At 34.5% G+C, this 18662-nt stretch overlaps 2 protein-coding genes and 1 non-coding gene across 9 annotated transcripts in view; all 3 read left to right on the plus strand.

Moving 5' to 3' along the window:
* The first annotated feature begins 5780 nt into the window (after positions 1–5780).
* On the plus strand, positions 5781–11869 carry LOC138307758 (homocysteine S-methyltransferase YbgG-like). Its single transcript, XM_069248623.1, has 7 exons — positions 5781–6010; positions 6644–6711; positions 7685–7854; positions 8258–8358; positions 8851–9012; positions 9502–9704; positions 10419–11869. The coding sequence occupies exons 1-7, from the start codon at positions 5924–5926 to the stop codon at positions 10555–10557; spliced, it is 930 nt and encodes a 309-aa protein (XP_069104724.1). The 5' UTR covers positions 5781–5923; the 3' UTR covers positions 10558–11869.
* Positions 6218–6291, plus strand: Trnat-agu (transfer RNA threonine (anticodon AGU)). Its single transcript has one exon. It is a non-coding gene; the product is annotated as a tRNA-Thr (tRNA).
* Positions 11870–14545: 2676 nt separating the features above from the next.
* Positions 14546–18662, plus strand: part of LOC138307768 (glutamate-rich protein 6-like) — a 36522-nt gene continuing 32405 nt past the window's right edge. For all 7 annotated transcript variants that reach the window (XM_069248647.1, XM_069248640.1, XM_069248645.1 and 4 more), the window contains exons 1-2: positions 14546–14612; positions 15824–16055. In XM_069248647.1, coding sequence (XP_069104748.1) covers positions 15887–16055 — 169 coding nt within the window. In that variant the 5' untranslated portion in view covers positions 14546–14612; positions 15824–15886. The remainder of the gene's footprint in view (positions 14613–15823; positions 16056–18662) is intronic.

Below are 18662 nucleotides of genomic sequence, written 5' to 3' on the forward strand. Positions count from 1 at the left end.
TTTACAAAAGGTTTCTCACAAAGTTTACATTACAATATACAGAATTATATCTGTCGAACCTTTGGATACTTGCCCAGTTTCTTTCTGCAGGAAGATCGTTTTTCTAACGTCATGACATCACCTGGTGTTCCCATCATAGAGACATATCCAGCTCTGAGTGTAAAGACACAGCTCTGAGTTAGGGGTACATCATACACGGGGTTCGTCTCAAAACTATAAACACATACCCGTATTAGACGTATGGTCAATTTTCATGTGCACCGTAAGTATTCCACTAGCGATAAAATTTGCGGGAAAGTAATGTATTAAATGTTTTACTAACAACAAGAATCTTGTAATTGAATATTACCGTTCTCTACTTATTCAATTACTAGCATATGTTTTAATTTTGATGCAGTCCCGAGTACGCGACCGTATATGTCAGATAGGAACAAATTAGGTCCGATCATATGGAAGTTCTCATCCTACTTTGTGCTTTGGTTGACTACGCTGTTATTAATGCACCCAAAGTTTGGCACATGACTGAGTCTTTAAGTGAGATACTATGTTGACAAATTTTAGTTTTCAACAAATAAAACGTTTGCTAGCCCAATCAAATAACACAAATAAAAGTTATTTTGTTTTGCGTCCGATCATCTGCTTTGGTCCATAGAGAACCTATGGTGGAGGAAAATCGGCGAAAAAATCACCGACCAACAGTCAATAATGGACAATGGTATGTGTGGTTTCGAACATCTAGTTCAAACTTTCTCTTGATGATTGAATGGTACGTTCCAATGTGATATTTGAATCAATAATAATTATCAATGCCATACTTAATTAGCATTAATAAGTTACCGAAGGTCAACAGAAAACAACCAATTGCAATTATCCAATCACAGGCGTTTGGCTCTATAGACATTTTTCTTTCTCTATTTATTTAATACTGTGTCACAGTACATGTATTACATATATATATATAGAGAGAGAAATGTTTAAAGAGCCAAACGCCTGTGGTCCAACAATAAAATGTAGAGCATGATGAGAAAACCAGAACATCAAAAGAGAACAAGCATCTTGTCCGACTTTATGCTGATGAATAAATATATTTGTATACAGAAAACAGAATTGAACTTTATAAACTAGACATTACTGGAACCTTTGGATACTTGCCCTGTTTCTTTCTGCAAGAAGATCGTTTTTCTAACGCCATGACTTCATCTAGCGTTCCCATCATAGAGACATATCCAGCTCTGAGTGTAAAGACACAGCTCTGAGTATAGAGGCACATCATACACGGGGTTCGTCTCAAAACTATAAACACATACCCGTATTAAACGTATGGTCAATTTTCATGTGCACCGTAAGTATTCCACTAGCGATAAAATTTGCGGGAAAGTAATGTATTAAATGTTTTACTAACAACAAGAATCTTGTAATTGAATATTACCGTTCTCTACTTATTCAATTACCAGCATATGATTTAATTTTGATGCAGTCCCGAGTACGCGACCGTATATGTCAAATAGGAACATATTAGGTCCGGTCATATGGAAGTTCTCATCCTACTTTGTGCTTTGTTGACTATGCTGTTATTAATGCACCCAAAGTCTGGCACATGACTGAGACTTTAAGTGAGATGCTATGTTGACAAATTTTAGTTTTCAACAAATAAAACGTTTGCTAGCCCAATCAAATAACACAAATAAAAGTGTATTTTGTTTTGCGTCGTATCATCTGCGATGGTCTATAGAGAACCTAGGGTGGAGGAAAATCGGCGAAAAAATCACCGACCAACAGTCAATTATGAACAATTGTATGTGTGGTTTCGAACATCTAGTTCAAACTTTCTCTTGATGATTGAATGGTACGTTTCAATGTGATATTTGATTCAATAATAATTATCGATGCCATACTTAATTAGCATTAATAAGTTACCGAAGGTCAACAGAAAACAACCAATTGCAATTATCCAATCACAGGCGTTTGGCTCTATAGATATTTTTCTTTCTCTATATATTTAATACTGTGTCACAGTATTACATATATATATATATAGAGAGAAAAATATTTATAGAGCCAAACGCCTGTGGTCCAACAATAAAATGTAGAGCATGATGAGAAAACCACAACATCAAAAGAGAACAAGCATCTTGTCTGACTTTATGCTGATGAATAAATACGTTTGTATACAGAAAACAGAATTGAACCTTATAAACTAGACATTACTGGATATTTTGAAGTACAGAAAACTCATCCAAATCCGAATACAGATCTTTCTCGCTTTCTATCTTCGTTTCAAACGAGAACCCTGTTTTATTCAGATTGCATGCGAGCTGTTGAAGATGCACTGAACATACAACTTCTAGGAAAGACAATATCTGAGATGCAATGAAAAATGAAGTTTGGTTTATCAGAAACATCAACGCAACAAATTATCCACCCTCGATATTCCAAGGGTTACTTTTACTGTCGTGATATCCACTCCTGGACTATTTCATAGTAAACTGAATGCAGTTCAGGAGGAAAAACTGACCCATTTCAGACCATCAGAAACTTCCTCTGACGATTACAGAGAGTGAAAACACAAAATCCATTATAATATGGTACCATTGTTCGATTGTTTTTGATGGTGCATCCAAAGAACCAATTTGACTGATCATCCGTTGTCGTAGACAGAGCCTTCAGTGAAACTACGACAATTTTAGTTTCCTGTGGATCATCGAGGATACAAATCATCGATTAATCGTTAACATGGTTTATAAGAAGCACACCTTTATAAAGTTTAAAAAACAACAACAAATAAAATAATCAAAATGGATGATGATAGAATAGTAAATGTTTTCAAGTAAGTATACGCAATCAAGGCATCGGTACCTGACACTATCCATAAAAAAGTCGTGACAACATGGCACTTACAACTGCATGATATATGGTATATTTTTTTGTGGAAACGAAGTGATTTTTTTTACAAAATAATGATGTCACAATTTTTTGAATACCTTCCCCGCATTGGCAGAAAACTAGAGTGATACACAGACACGCACGTGCTTGGTTAAATGTTCGCGGGCTTGAACGGACACGCAATACAGATGACACAGGTAAAAAACACTCCATGGCCGGACACTTGTTCGGCGAATAGATAGGAATGGTGCTATGAATATGTGTGGAAGGGGATACAATTATTTCGAGGAAGATGGGGGTATTCGACGAATAGCAGTTCGAGCTATCCTAGGTTCAATTACAAAAATATATAGGGATTCGGTCGGAACCATATGAACAGTTCGAAGAATAGGGGGTATTCGAGGAATCCGAGTTCGAGTAAATGGTGCTTTACTTTATATTCATGATTGCGTTCACATGCATAAAAAATAATGTGTTCACTTTTGTCATGCAATATTAAATTATGTGAAGGCGATATTTTTAAAAGTCCGTCCTCAGTTTCCGTATTCAATATGCAAATTTTTTTTCAAACCGATGATTGAATCTGGTCATAAAAATGCTACATTATTGATTTAAGAAATAGCAATTCTGCAAGGGCGATATTACATCACATGGACCGAAACTAAGGTCCTTAATCTTTACATTAGATATGTCGTTTCTTTAGTAAGTGTCAAAAAACAATTTCTTATGTCTATATTGATTACAAGAAAAGCATTGGTCAAAGAACGCCTCCCTGAAGAATGCAGCGTTTAGGCAATGAAGTTTGCAAAGGAAAAATGCTACATGTATATATTGAGCGTCACGTGCCATGTTTTAGCCAATGACAATAGTGGGAAATCAGGGCATATCTATTATGACATAATGTATATTCTGAATAGATTAACTGCTTTTAAAAACACGTCTTTAAGTTATATAAAGTATATGTTAGGTCCTAAGCTTTTCTTAGTGTGCATCGTTAAATTGTTTCTGACATGCAGGTTCCATTATTAAAAAAAATCTACTTGATAGTTCTGAAAACCCTACAAACAGTTTATTTTAGTTAAATAGTTTAAATATCTACATAGAAAAAAAATGTACGCTTCACTATACTACGAAAGCCAATTGGACTCCTTTTAGTAGTAGAATAAAAAATTTCGCGTAATAACGCCAAATTTCCGCGTAACTATCGCGTTGTTACGCGAAATTTTGGCGTTATTACGCGAAACTTTGGCGTTATTACGCGAAACTATCGCGTTAATACGCGAAACTTTGGCGTTTTAACGCGAAACTTTGGCGTTATTACGCGAAACTTTTGGCGTTATAGCGCGAACTTTGGCGTTATAACGCGAAACTTTTGGCGTTATTACTCGAAAAATACTTTATATAAATACATTGTTTAACCCCATTGGAAGCCATATTTGATTCCGGAAGCCACATTTAATATGGACGAGAAAGAACTTTGTCATCTATACCGTTAATATACCAACTATCATCTATGACGTAGTCTGGAATGCCGAAGTTCATTCATAACAAATGTTGAAACACTGTTTAAATCACGTGCATTTACATAATTTTCATGTTCATTTTAGAATAAATTCTGATTAGCATTATACACACAATTTATAAGAAGCAAAATTTCTCTTTGTTTGTATCTATACTGTTGCTAAAATAACTCCCATGAGTATCTATACTTCCTATCAAATCCATTGAGGTACAATGGATTTCATTTAAACGTTAGCGTTACAGTGTATGGCATTTTATTGTTGGAAATTCAAAATTATTAAAATTGAAAGTAGTCATCAAACTAAGACAAAAATACCATGGTCACGCGGAGGTCAATGTATAGCATATGGACTCGGATTATCCTTTTTCAGAAACATCAATTTAATATTAGTGTTGTGACGTCATAGTCGCATCGATATTGGACTTTTAAATTCTATTATCTAAACATTGAGTTTATCAGGGTAGTGTCTTATGGCCATCCTTTTACATGTTTAGTAACAAGCACCTCAAATAATCCTATTGACATTCTTCAGAGAAAAAATAGAAACACGTGCGTTTGTGAGCACGAGGCGTGGCTATATTACACCTGGCGATCGGTCAATTATGTTATAGGTACAGCACGACGAGGCACTTTTGATCATTACGTCATGTCTATACCGACGATGTCCTATATCACAGGCACATGTAGATCTATGATGTAAGTTACTGTTTTTATGTTTCAGATAAAACCAGTTACCAGAGAATGCATACAAATTTATTAATACATGCAGTGCCAGTGGTATTAAAAAATGGAAGAAATATGTACAATGTACATTTTCTTTGATATTCCAATTTCAACAATTTCAGTTATCTTATATGGTCATCCTTTTTCTTGTTTAATTTAACTTTTCAATTAAGCGCCTGAAATAATCCTATTGACATTCTTCAGAGAAAATTTTTATCTAATACAAATTAGAGTCCTTTGATTCGGTTAATATGCATATGGTGTTATACTGCCCCGGTAGAATATAAAATAATGACTTCCGATTATGTAAATCGGGGTGGTATAACATCATAAAACTAAATATTAATTGTTTAAAAGTTTCGCGTAATAACGCCAAAAGTTTCGCGTTATTACGCGAATTTTTTTTCTTTACCAAAATGAGCCCAATCGGCTTTCGTACTATACGCCTACACATATTTCAGTTTCTAAAGTATAAATATCTACATAGAATGCACACAGAACATGCAATATATACTCATAAAACCCAGTGTGACTTATCCTTCTCATATACGTCCTTGTCATGGTCAACTAAAAAACTACTTCATGACCAACTAAGGAAAGCCACGAACCACGGCCGCTAGCGTACGCGCACGTTTTGTCGCGATAGAGACATTTGAGTAGGAGTTGTCTCTCTTTAATCTGATATAACACGGAACCCTATACATCCTGACCTCTATTGTTTATCATGGTGTCGCATGTTCAGTAATCGTTTCTGCAGACAAACTCCTGCGGATCATTTTTATAGTTAGGCATAAAATGGCCACCCCTACAAGTGCTGGTATCGTAATCCTTGACGGCGGGTCGGCCACTGAACTAGAACGACTAGGTGAAAAATCGATCCACGTAAGTAGGCATATTTTATAAGCCTTATGTTTAGAGGTGTTAATGCGTTTCGCTATAAAATGTACAAATAATGTGTTTGTTTGTAATAAGAACATAATTCAGAACTTTCTTCAATAAACTGAAGATCTGATTTCCGTCTAATCATGCGGGATAAAAAAAATGCTGTTTACAGATAATATTGGACAAGATTACCTGCGGTGGTAACAAGGCTCCATAGCTCAGTTGGTTAGAGCGCCAGTCTAGTAAACTGGAGGTCGAGGGTTCGACTCCCTCTGGAGCCTCTTTTTATTTTTTTTTCTTATTTCCATTTGAAACGTTTTCATTTCTTTTGAATTATTTTAAGAGATTTTTTTGTTTTTGCATATTAACATAAAATGAAATTTAATTAATGACTGAAAAATAAATACATGTAGATATATACCAGTTGATAATTTTAAAATTAAGTAACCATTTAACTTTCATTTCTCATTTTTATCTAAGTCTATTTTCGACCTAAGAATAATCAAATAATCAATATTTGCAAAGTAATGACACTGGTTTCTGCTTGATACGCTAAAAGTGGTAATGAGTTATGAGATTTTGAAACACAACCAATATTAATGTATATTGTATGGATATATTTTATATGTTTAGGAGGATCCGTTATGGTCGGCCCGGCTGCTTCATTCAAATCCGGAACTTATCAAACAGGCTCACATGAAGTAAGTACCATTATAATAGATATAAAGAGCAAAGCGAATAAATATTATTGATATACAATGATTAGGTGGTTATAAGAATGATTAAAGATGCTCCACCGCTGACAAACGGTATTTTTTCTCTATCAAATACCAGAACAGGCGATTTAGTATTTGTCTTCGGTTACAAAAGTTACTTAATTTACACCATTACCACCATTGAAAAGTTTGAGCTTCTCATTTCACTTCAAGATGAAAATACCAAAAATAATTTTTTTTTGCATCCCGAAAAGATTCAGTGACACCATAGTATATCCTATATTGAATGAAGTACTGATTGCGCATGCACCAAAAGCAAAATAAGTCATTTCGTATTATGTTTTGTGTTAATTAGACATACATATACACGATTAAACACCAATTATAATTCAAATGATGAGTATCGTTTATGGTCCGTCGGCGGTGGAGCATCTTTAAAACAAAAATCATTTTGAACATTGCACATTGGCGTTTACTCTTATATAGGCTTCGTAGATTATAATAAATTGATTATTAAGCCGAAGACGTTCTCAATAATCATCACTTCAAACAAAGCACAAAAATATTATGTTGAGTCCACATAATGTTTAGTTCACTTTACAAATCATTGTCTTCGGCGGTATGACCCTAGCCACAGGCGTTTGGCTCAATAGACAGTTTTCTAGTATAATATATATATATAGAAAAATGTTTACAGAGCCAAACGCCTATGCCCTGGCTAAGAGGATGTCCAACCAAACGTTTTTGGCTCTATAGATATATGGACGTGACCTCTATATGTGTATACGTAATGAACATATGTAGGGATGTTCGTATATCCATAGAGCCAAAAGCCTGTGGTCCAACCAGTCACAGTATTACATATATACATGTACTTAAGAGAAAAATATCTGTAGAGCTAAACGCGTGTGGTCCAACTAACCAGCCACTGATAAACCTTATGCTTTACCTTCTGTAGTTTCATCGAAGCTGGATGTGACATAGTTGTCACGGCCAGTTACCAGGCATCTGTAGCTGGTTTTTGTGAGGAACTCAAGATAACTGAAGACGAGGCTCTTCGACTGATGGCTGATGGGACAAAGATAGCGAGAGATGCATGGCGGGAGGTTTCTGAAAGCACACGTGCAGGTAAAGCCAGGATATATGTCAGTAAAATAATGTTACAGTAAAGGACTCATAAGCACGCATACAATATGTATCATTTATGAGTAAAATAATGCTTTTAAACGCGGAAATGAAATTCAACGACAAACTATCCCATAATGCAATGGAAATATGTATTTGATAAGATATATCATGTCCAAGATTTTGGTGCAAGATTTTTATATTAGACATCTTGACGGTCACCTTGAGAAAAACGTATGGTCTCATAGACCATATAATCTTTCCTGGCTGCAGATGAAATAGCAACACCTAATACTTTTTCAAGGATCTGGCCTTTTCTTTGTCAATTTTCATTAACTTGCGTTGAGTAAATCCACAATCCCCATGTTCGTCATCCACCTATCATTTTGTTGTTCATCCATTCCAGGGAGGAAGTGTTGGGTGGCTGGATCCGTCGGACCCTATGGCGCATGTCTACATGACGGGTCAGAATATTCAGGGACGTATATCGACACTGTGTCGAAACAGGTAAACCAATCTATCATGCAATCATTGGTCTGATTTTGTCGTTTATTGACAATGAATGTCCATTTAAGGACATGGTTTGGTGGTCGAAGAAATCCAGGAGTCCAAGAGACAAGAAACACCGGTCAGAACTAACAACTGTCCATTGATCCATGTGACCTTGAACTTGCTTTCCTGACTGAGGTGGAGCATTAGTGGCATTGTATCAGACACGATCATCATTCGGTAGTTTAATTCAGATTGAGGTTGTAGTCCAAGTTTAACGTTTTACCACAGGACCTGCGGTTTTACATAAACCTTTTCAAGTTCGCCATTGTTTTTGTGCGGCCAACTAACTCCAGTTTTCATCTTCTTGGCTCTCTATAAGCATGCACTGGTTTGAAACTAGTACCTAACTTAATAAGAACAATGTTAATTGGCGTTGTCTGCCACTTAAGATTTCGTATTAAATACTCATTTATTTTTTATTCCATATTTCTTCTTTCCCCTACCAAGGACTTGATTGACTGGCATCGCCCTCGTGTCCAAGCTCTATTGGGCAGTAAAGTGGACATTCTGGCCATAGAGACGATTCCGGCTGTAGAGGAAGCCGAGGCTGTCCTTGACCTTCTTCAAGACTTCCCCGAGGCCAAAGCATGGGTGACCTTCGCATGTAAGGTACTGTACATGTATTTCTTGTCATTCGTGCCATTACTTATGAAGTCAAAAACCAGAAACAAAGGTAGGGTACACTTGCATCTGATTTTTTTTATATGAACATTATGCAAAGATTCTTATTCCAACAACATATGCCCATTCGATATGGCATTGGGATAAGATTACTATTTTCCAATCCTTTTCATTCTACGCAATGATTTCTGAACAGTAAAAAGCAACTTTAACAAAAGTACGACCCTCTTGTATCTAAAATGAACATTTTGAACATAAGATAAACTTTGAAAATATCATAAATAGCTTTTTGTTTTCCATCTGAATAATGTCATCGGTTAGAAATATGCCCACTTAACTATATTTCGATAGTTAGTTATTATGAATACTGTCTTTCAATATATGTCAAAAATAATATATTAATAGACGAGCATAATGTCTATGTTATCAATTCCTACTCTACTATCATTTTCTGAACTATCAATATCTACCAAACAGGACGGATGTCACACGTGTTATGGCGGGAAATTCTCGGACGCCATTGAGAGGGTTGCTAGGCGACAAGGCATGAAAGCCGTGGGAGTAAATTGCACGGCCCCAGAGCATATTTCACCACTCCTCAGAAGTATACAGCACCTTAATCTCCAGATACCTATAATCGTCAAACCGAACAGTGGGGAGGACTGGGATACGGGGAAAGGGTGCGTATTGCATTTAGTTGAAGAAATCTTAAACACAGGGATATGTGTGTATTTGGAAAGATCAGAGTGCAACCAAGGAGCCTTTTTGGGGGTGTAGATGAAAACAATCGGAACATGACACGAATTTTCAACCAACGATATATTCAATCATTATTCTCAATATAATTTTGGTTTAAGAAGTCATAAACTAAAAGGGCCCGACATTCTTCATTAACGGAAGTATATGATGTCATAATACTGATGTTCAATTCTTTCAGACTATGCAAAATTACCTCAATTGAACTTAACCAAGGAAAATGAGCGTAACAAATGAAATTAGATTATATTAATTTTTAATGATTAATATTATACAATGTGTATTATTATATAATTCCGCTCTACTACGATACTCTGCGTTACTCTCCAAAACCAAAACAGGAGCGGAATTACAAATCTAATTTTAGATTGACTCTGTCGGTTCCTTCAGCAGCTGATGGATGAAACCAAGGGCAATAACTCTTATAAATCAGACTGATACAAAAAGAAATGTATATTTCTCAACTGGTTTAGCTACGTGTACGCATTGACTGTACATAATATATTGATCCGCCGCTAGTGTAAATATGCAATTTTAGCTTGTGTATATCTGGTCTAGATAAACGTTAGTCAACAGATCAAGATATATTAATTCCAATCGTTAAATGTGAATGTGTTGTAAAATTTTATCTGTTCCAGATTTTCCAACAGAGAAAATTGTGTATCTGTCGTTTCTTTGGTCAGGGAGTGGAGGGACCTTGGAGCCACATGGATTGGGGGATGTTGTCGGATATTCCCATCAGAAATTGCGGACATTAAACAAGAACTGAACACCTAAACAACGTGTCAACTTCATTCTTTAAATTGTTCTAGTCACGTTCCCGCCGTATTTTGGTATGAAAGAATTCTGATATCTTCAAAATCATCTTGAATCTCCTATACCGACGTTAAAAATTCCAAACTCAATCGAAAAGGCAAATCTAAACTAATATAAAAATATCGTAAAAACAGACGTGAAAAAATACACAAACAGAACCAGGTGTTTCGGAAGAATAAGAGTTGTTTGCTTCTTTGACATCTTGTCATACAAATCTAGGTCGAATGAAAAAGATTACAGATTATCAAACTCGGCAGGTTACAGTGATTTTTTGTTTTACCAAACCAATTCGGGTAGAAACGCATACGGATTTATATGTATATGTAACCCCTAAACACGACCAGTTTATGGTTGGTATGTAATATATACAAAATGAGAACAGTTCGACGACGATGATGATGATGATGATGATGATAATAATGATGATGATGATGATGATGATGATGATGATATGATTATGATGATGATGATGATGATGATGATGATATGATGATGATGATGATGTATATAATTAATGTGGTGATAATTATGAGTATTGATCGATGAAAATGATGAATGGTTAAAACTGATCAAGGACGAGGATGATGATTTTAGGATGTGCTGATGATGATTGGTAATGGTTGCAATCTGATTAAAACCAGCTATTTGATACTCCGCTCACTTCGTGCTCCGCTACAAACGCGGAGTATCAAACAGGTTGATGAGGATGATGATTTTAGGGTGTGCTGATGATGATTGGTTATGGATGATGAGGCTGAAGCGTTGTGAAATAGTAAATGACAGTAGTGTTGATAATGATGATCAGGATGAAAAAATGAATGATAAGAAAGACGGCGATGAATAATAATTTGTTTTTGTTTTATTCATTAAATTGCAAAACGAGCTAAGGGCATTTAATGTACGTGCCTAGAAGTTTGTTTCCTATGCATGTTGTTGTGTGCATGTGCGCGGTATCGTATGAAAGTGTAAGTGAATACGTAAAGAAGTAGAAATGGATCTGGACGATTACACACAAGCTTTTGACTATATATACAGTGTTTACATACAGAGTACGGACACCTCTAAATATGTGTAATACTGGATTCGTATTGCACTCTTTGTAAAATTGTTCATGTATGTAATAAAAATCATATGACATTGCCATTTTGTTTCTATTTATAATTCAATATTCTTTTCTATATTAGACGGATGGAGTCTGTTTCGGACGTCTACCGAGACAAATTATGTATGACGTCACATTAATTATGACGTCATAATTAACTGTGCATCACAATATTGATACATGCAGTACATATAAATCATTCGATAACCTGTGATAATATTATCAAGAAAAAAAATTTTGGGGGCAAATTCCTTTGTTTTCAATGCTATTTACAAATGTAGCTACGAAATATATACGGCTATGCTTTGCATAAAAATACTCATTATTGAAATACAATGTGTACATGCATTAAATTTAATTTCGTGTGTTACTCTCATTTTTATTGGTTATATCTTTTCCATAGACCGAAAGTTAGAGGTAAACATATTAGTTGCACTTATCTACAGGTCTGAGGTTTATTTATATTTCTGTGTACAGGTCTGCTATTTTTATTTTTTAAATCGGTCATTATTCGGCCCCTTCCTGTTTTGCGCTAAAATCATCGACCCTAGTCCTAAAACAAAAGTTATTGTGTATATCGCCCATCATTAATTAAATCTTCTGATATAAAATCCTGCATATAATCACATTGTAAGCTACAGTTGGGAGCAAACTAAACTTGGCATCTAGTGCACTTTGTAGTGCACACGTAGTGAACAACGTAGTGCACTAGACTAAACATTGTAGTGCATTAGAGTGCACAAAGATGTGAACTCTAGTGCACTACGGTGTTAACTTTAGTGCATTGCAATGTTAACTCTAGTGCACTGACAGTGTTAACTCTAGTTCACTACGATGTTAACTCCTGTGTACTTCAGTTTTACAGTGCCTGTGATACACACATGTTCCAGTATAACCTTACAAATACAAGTACATTGTATATTCATATTTGTGGTATAACTTATATTCGTTTTGAAATAAATAAATAAATTTTCCGGATACTATATGGATCCTTACAATTACTAACAATTGTAATATTGGGGATGAAAGTAATCCCAATTGTGTGCATGGACAATTAAACTTGTCAATTAAATAACTTGTATTTTTAGATACAGTGTTCATGAAGCTACATTTAATATAGCTAGATTCTGTTTTAACAGAAATCTATATAGTATATTATCTAAATATCTGATTTCACATATGTTCATTCACGTAATCACATCCTTTCTATACTACAAAATGAGATAGTCTTGTTTGATGGCGTATGTATACCTGAGCCAAAATGTTAGTTAAATTTCAGGTAAAACAATTGATGGCCGGTACAGGTAAAAATCACTGTGCCAGGCGACTTATGAGGGTATAATAAAAGTGTAATAGCCAAAACTGCTAAATGTACAAAATCTGACATTCTAAATGTGAAATACAATTACATACAGCTGTTAATGTCTAGAATGGCAAGAATAAAGATATATGATTCAAATAAATAAAGAATAAAATCAAAAAGAAAAATAAATTAAATTTATGAAATAAATTAAATAAATATTAATAGCTATTTATATCTGGAATACCTAATTTTTTATCTAAGTAATATATATAGCTATTTAATAGGTAAATGTATTATAACAAGTATAAAATATTTGATCGTCATTTATTTTTAAGTAAATAAATAAATAATTTCACAAGAATTATTGTTCAAATGATGAATATCATTTATGCTCTGTCGGCGATGGAGCATCTTTAAATTTCGAACAAAAAATATCTAAAGAAAAGTTGCATGTGGTCAAGCTACGTATATTGCAACTTATGGTATATTCCTGAATTTAATATTAAAACTCATTCATATAGGGCTAAATTACACATACTAAACCCATATATTTACACCCTTAAAAGTAACCATTTTATTTAATAAATTAATTATCTACATACTAACTATGCTAACTTTAAATACAGAGTACATTTGGTAATTCATCTGAAATAATTGACAGATATTCAAAACCATTCAATGAAATAATATACACAGATTATGAACAGATTGTACATGCACAATGTATGCAATAAGTTGGAGTATAAGGTTCATTTATCTTGTGCACTACGATGTGAACTCTAGTGCACTACAGTGTCAACTCTAGTGCACTACGTTGTTAACTCTAGTGTACTACAATGTGAACTCTAGTGCACTACGATGTTAACTCTAGTGCACTAGCTAGTGAACCGGAGTTAACTTTACTTGTGCATTCCAGTGCACTTCACTACCAAGTTTATTTAATTAGCTTTCTCCCAACTGTATTTCAGAGGTAGTGGATGCATGTTTGAAACATGTTACTTAATTTTTTGCAATCATGTTAAAATCGGGAAAAAATATTTGACTTGAAATTAACATAAAAACGTCTGTCTATTTTTAACTTTAATTAAACTGTCAGGTGTGACCAATCTTCGCCAAAGTGTAATGGGAAAAAAATCAAAACAAAAAACGAGTGTCTAAAAATGTAAAAATGCCAGATTCGACATTATTTTTCTCGATTACCCTTTACATACTGTCATATCCCGAAGTTAAATTTTTACTACATGTACTTCCCTCAACTGACTAATAAAGTCTATTAGGCCTAATTTTGAACACGATTACCTAGTTTTACCTAGCTAATTAAGCTAACAAGGCTTTCACAATACCACAAGCACTTGGCGGGTTGACCCGATTCACATTGTCGCAAAGACTTGTATTATATATTACATCTTGACTAAAACGTAGTTAAATAAATAGTTCTATTAGTAACAGAATTAACAATTTTTTAAATAAAAAAGTGAACGCAGATAATGGATATGCAATCAAAGTCTTTCTATATTACGACATTCCATTTTTGTCGATTTGTTTGATCACGTGACCGTCGCTATCACCACTGACAAACTATCATGGCGGCGGACCTCGGGGTCACCACAGGTATTTCACATTAACACCTTTACACATGTCGCAATGGGTCGACATAAACTATCTATCGATAAACATATTGCCAAAGTGGACATATTTTGTCAGAGAGACAAACTGTGAAGTTGTTCTGTATATGTTTTCACACTTAAATAACACGTGAAAGTGTTACCACGATATGGGACGAATTGACTTCCGTTTGTTTGTTTACTTCTTGAATTGTTCATTTTATCGTTTAAATGCCAGCTCATCGTGAGATATTGCAACGATTTCGCAGATCCTGTTATCAGGGTTTGCTCAATTTATTATAAAAATGGTCGGCATATCATTTTAAAGCCCACATTTTGCTTCCCTAACGTGCCTGCAAGTTGCAATATTTTCTGTGGGGAGAACTCGTCCACTGTTTAAACAGTCCGACCATTATCTGTAAAAGGGTACATTGTGTAAATATTGGGGTGGTGTAAGTCATGACCCTAATCACGATATCAATATCTCATGGACGCAGCTCTTAAATAGCATTTATTCTATCGACAAACAGTAGTCATCAGCTACTGACTCTGATCAAATACTTTCGCTGTTTACAAATGTAGCACAAGTTTACTGCATGGCCTGATGCCAGACATTTTTAACATGTTGCAATGTCCCAGTCTGATATCAGAGCAAGGTTATGTTCTCCTTATGCTGACACAAATATGCATCTTGTACAATGTACAATAATGTAGATCTAATGCATACAGTATAAATAAAAATGAGGTTTTAACAAGTACTGTATACAAATGTCTTGGGTATCATTGTGATTTGTAAATATAGTAAATCACTGAACAATTTGCAAATAGATACACAATTTTGTATGAAGGACATTTTTTTTTCAAATTTCTTGATGTTCATAACATAAAAGGAAGCTAAATTCACAGAGTCACAATAACTCACAACCTAGGTCTGTGTATCTTGTACATTATAAATCATTCCTAGTGGAGCTATTTTCATAAAAAAAAACTACCATATGTAACCATTAATGAAACAGGAACCAAAAATACTTTGCCGGTCCAGGATTCAAACCTGGAATCTGCCCAACTACACATATTTTGATAGAATAATATAATAGACTTTGACATTTTATTACTTTATTTTACCTTACCTTATTTTTTTTACTAAACATCATCGTCATGTAATTGTAATATATGAACAAAAAATGTACCTTTAAGTAATTTTTATTTGTATTTCAGGAAAACACTGACATATGAACAGAAAAAAAAACCCATCAGTGTTGAAAACTTGACAAAAGAAATATGGCTTCAAAGAACTTATCAGACTCCACCCCACTACCTCCCATAACATCTAGAGTATCAACTGACCCTGAGGCTGACCGCGTAACATACGATGACAGTGACAGTGAGACAGAATTACAGCTACAAAGACCGGGAAGTACAGCGTCGGAAATGTCCACGTCGTCTGCAGGTAAGTACTATAATCACCAAAATCACATGACAAGAACAGTTTACAATCAAATCACATGACAAGAACAGTTTACAATCAAATCACATGACAAGAACAGTTTACAATCAAATCACATGACAAGAACAGTTTACAATCAAATCACATGACAAGAACAGTTTACAATCAAATCACATGACAAGAACAGTTTACAATCAAAGGCACATGACAAGAACAGTTTACAATCAAATCACACGACTAGAACAGTTTACAATCAATCAAATCACATGACAAGAACAGTTTACAATCAAATCACATGACAAGAACTAGTTTACAATCAAATCACATGACAAGAACAGTTTACAATCAAATCACATGACAAGAACAGTTTACAATCAAAAGCAGAGTTCATATCATGACAAGAACAGTTTACAATCAAATCACATGACAAGAACAGTTTACAATCAAATCACATGACAAGAACAGTTTACAATCAAATCACATGACAAGAACAGTTTACAATCAAAGGCACATGACTAGAACAGTTTACAATCAAAGGCACATGACTAGAACAGTTTACAATCAAAATCACATGACACAATAGAACAGCTTTACAATCAAATCACATGACAAGAACAGTTTACAATCAAATCACATGACTAGAACAGTTTACAATCAAATCACATGACAAGAACAGTTTACAATCAAAGGCACATGACTAGAACAGTTTACAATCAAATCACATGACAAGAACAGTTTACAATCAAAGGCACATGACTAGAACAGTTTACAATCAAATCACATGACAAGAACAGTTTACAATCAAAGGCACATGACTAGAACAGTTTACAATCAAAGGCACATGACTAGAACAGTCTACAATCAATCAAAGTCACATGACAAGAACAGTCTACAAACAAAGTCACATGACTATAGAACAGTCTACAGTGAAATACAATCAAAGTCACATGACTAGAACAGTCTACAATCAAAGTCACATGACTAGAACAGTTTACAATCAATGCCACATGACTAGAACAGCCAACAATCAAAGTCACATGACTAGAACAGAAACAAAGTCACATGACTAGAACAGTCAACAATCAAAGTCACATGACTAGAATAGTCTAAAAATCACATGACTAGAACAGTCTTCAATCAAAGTCACATGACTAGTACAGTATACAATCAATGCCACATGACTAGAACAGTCTACAATCAAAGTCACATGACGAGAACAGTCTACAAACAAATTCACATGACTAGAACAGTCTACAATGAAAGTCACATTACTAGAACAGTCTACAATCAATCAAAGTCACATGACTAGAACAATCTACAATCAAAGTCACATGACTAGAACAATCTACAATCAAAGTCACATGACTAGAACAATCTACAATCAAAGCCACATGACTAGAATAGTCTACAATCAAAGTCACATGACTAGAACCGTCTACAATCAAAGTCACATGACGAGAACAGTTTACAAACAAAGTCACATCACTAGAACAGTCTACTAACAAAGTCACATGACTAGAACAGTCTACAATCAAATTCACATGACAAGAACAGTTAACAGTAAGAGTCATGTGACACTGTAACCAATACACATTGATGTCACATGTTGGATACTCATGACACCTATCTAGTTACCATGATGGCTGTATGGTTATGTTGAAGATCTGTACCAATGGTTTTGTATGAAGATAGGATAATCCGTATCCAGTATCCTCCATGGATTTATTTCCAATGTTGGTGGACATTTTTCTATTTTCTCTTTCTTCTTGACTACTCTTGTATTTAAAGTTGTTCTACCATGGTTTTTACAGGCTCACAAAACCACAAAAAGCAGACCTGTCCAAATTGAACTCTGCATAACTATTGCAAATGTTGTGTAGATTAAAAATATATATACTTTTATATAGATGTTATTTAAGGTTAAAAAGCTGTGTGTACATAATTAAAGCCTGCACTTCATTTTGCTGAATTTTTCAAATCTACTGTACACTGCCACCTTATAAGTGACTGAAATTCTCATTTTTTGGAAAATGACCTTGATTATAATTGATTTTGCTAAATTTTCATTCATTTATCCTAGAAATCACAATCAAACAGTTTGAAACTGTGTAAATACATATAATTTTCATTGGTACAACTAAAGGGAGGTAACTGGCTCATTTTGCCATTCTGTAATTTGCTACCTAGGTATGGTATGATATGCTTGACTGTTAATTGATTAATCATTTTACACTTGAACAGCAAGCTGAAAACAGCTAACCGCATGTCTCTCAGTCCATTTAATATGAATTCTAATTAATTTTGCTCTGCTAATTACCCGGTATCCATGGAAATTTTACAGCAAAAGTGCTAATTTTGGGATTTTTTTCATTGATTTCTCAGTTTTCATATAATTAAGGCTATAATATGTATTTTTTTGTACTAGAATGAGTGTTCGGCTAAGCCGGTATTGTCAATTATTGCCATTATCTTAAGATAAGAGGGAAAAGGGGCTTTTTTCAATAAAATGGGAATAACGTACAGTTTTATATGATTACATGTAATATTCTGTATTTCAAGGGTGGGATCACAATATTTTGATGTAATATGCAGGAAATTATGACATTTTGA

This window comes from Argopecten irradians, chromosome 14, assembly GCF_041381155.1.
Source record: "Argopecten irradians isolate NY chromosome 14, Ai_NY, whole genome shotgun sequence".
Classification (NCBI taxonomy): Eukaryota; Metazoa; Mollusca; class Bivalvia; order Pectinida; family Pectinidae; genus Argopecten; species Argopecten irradians.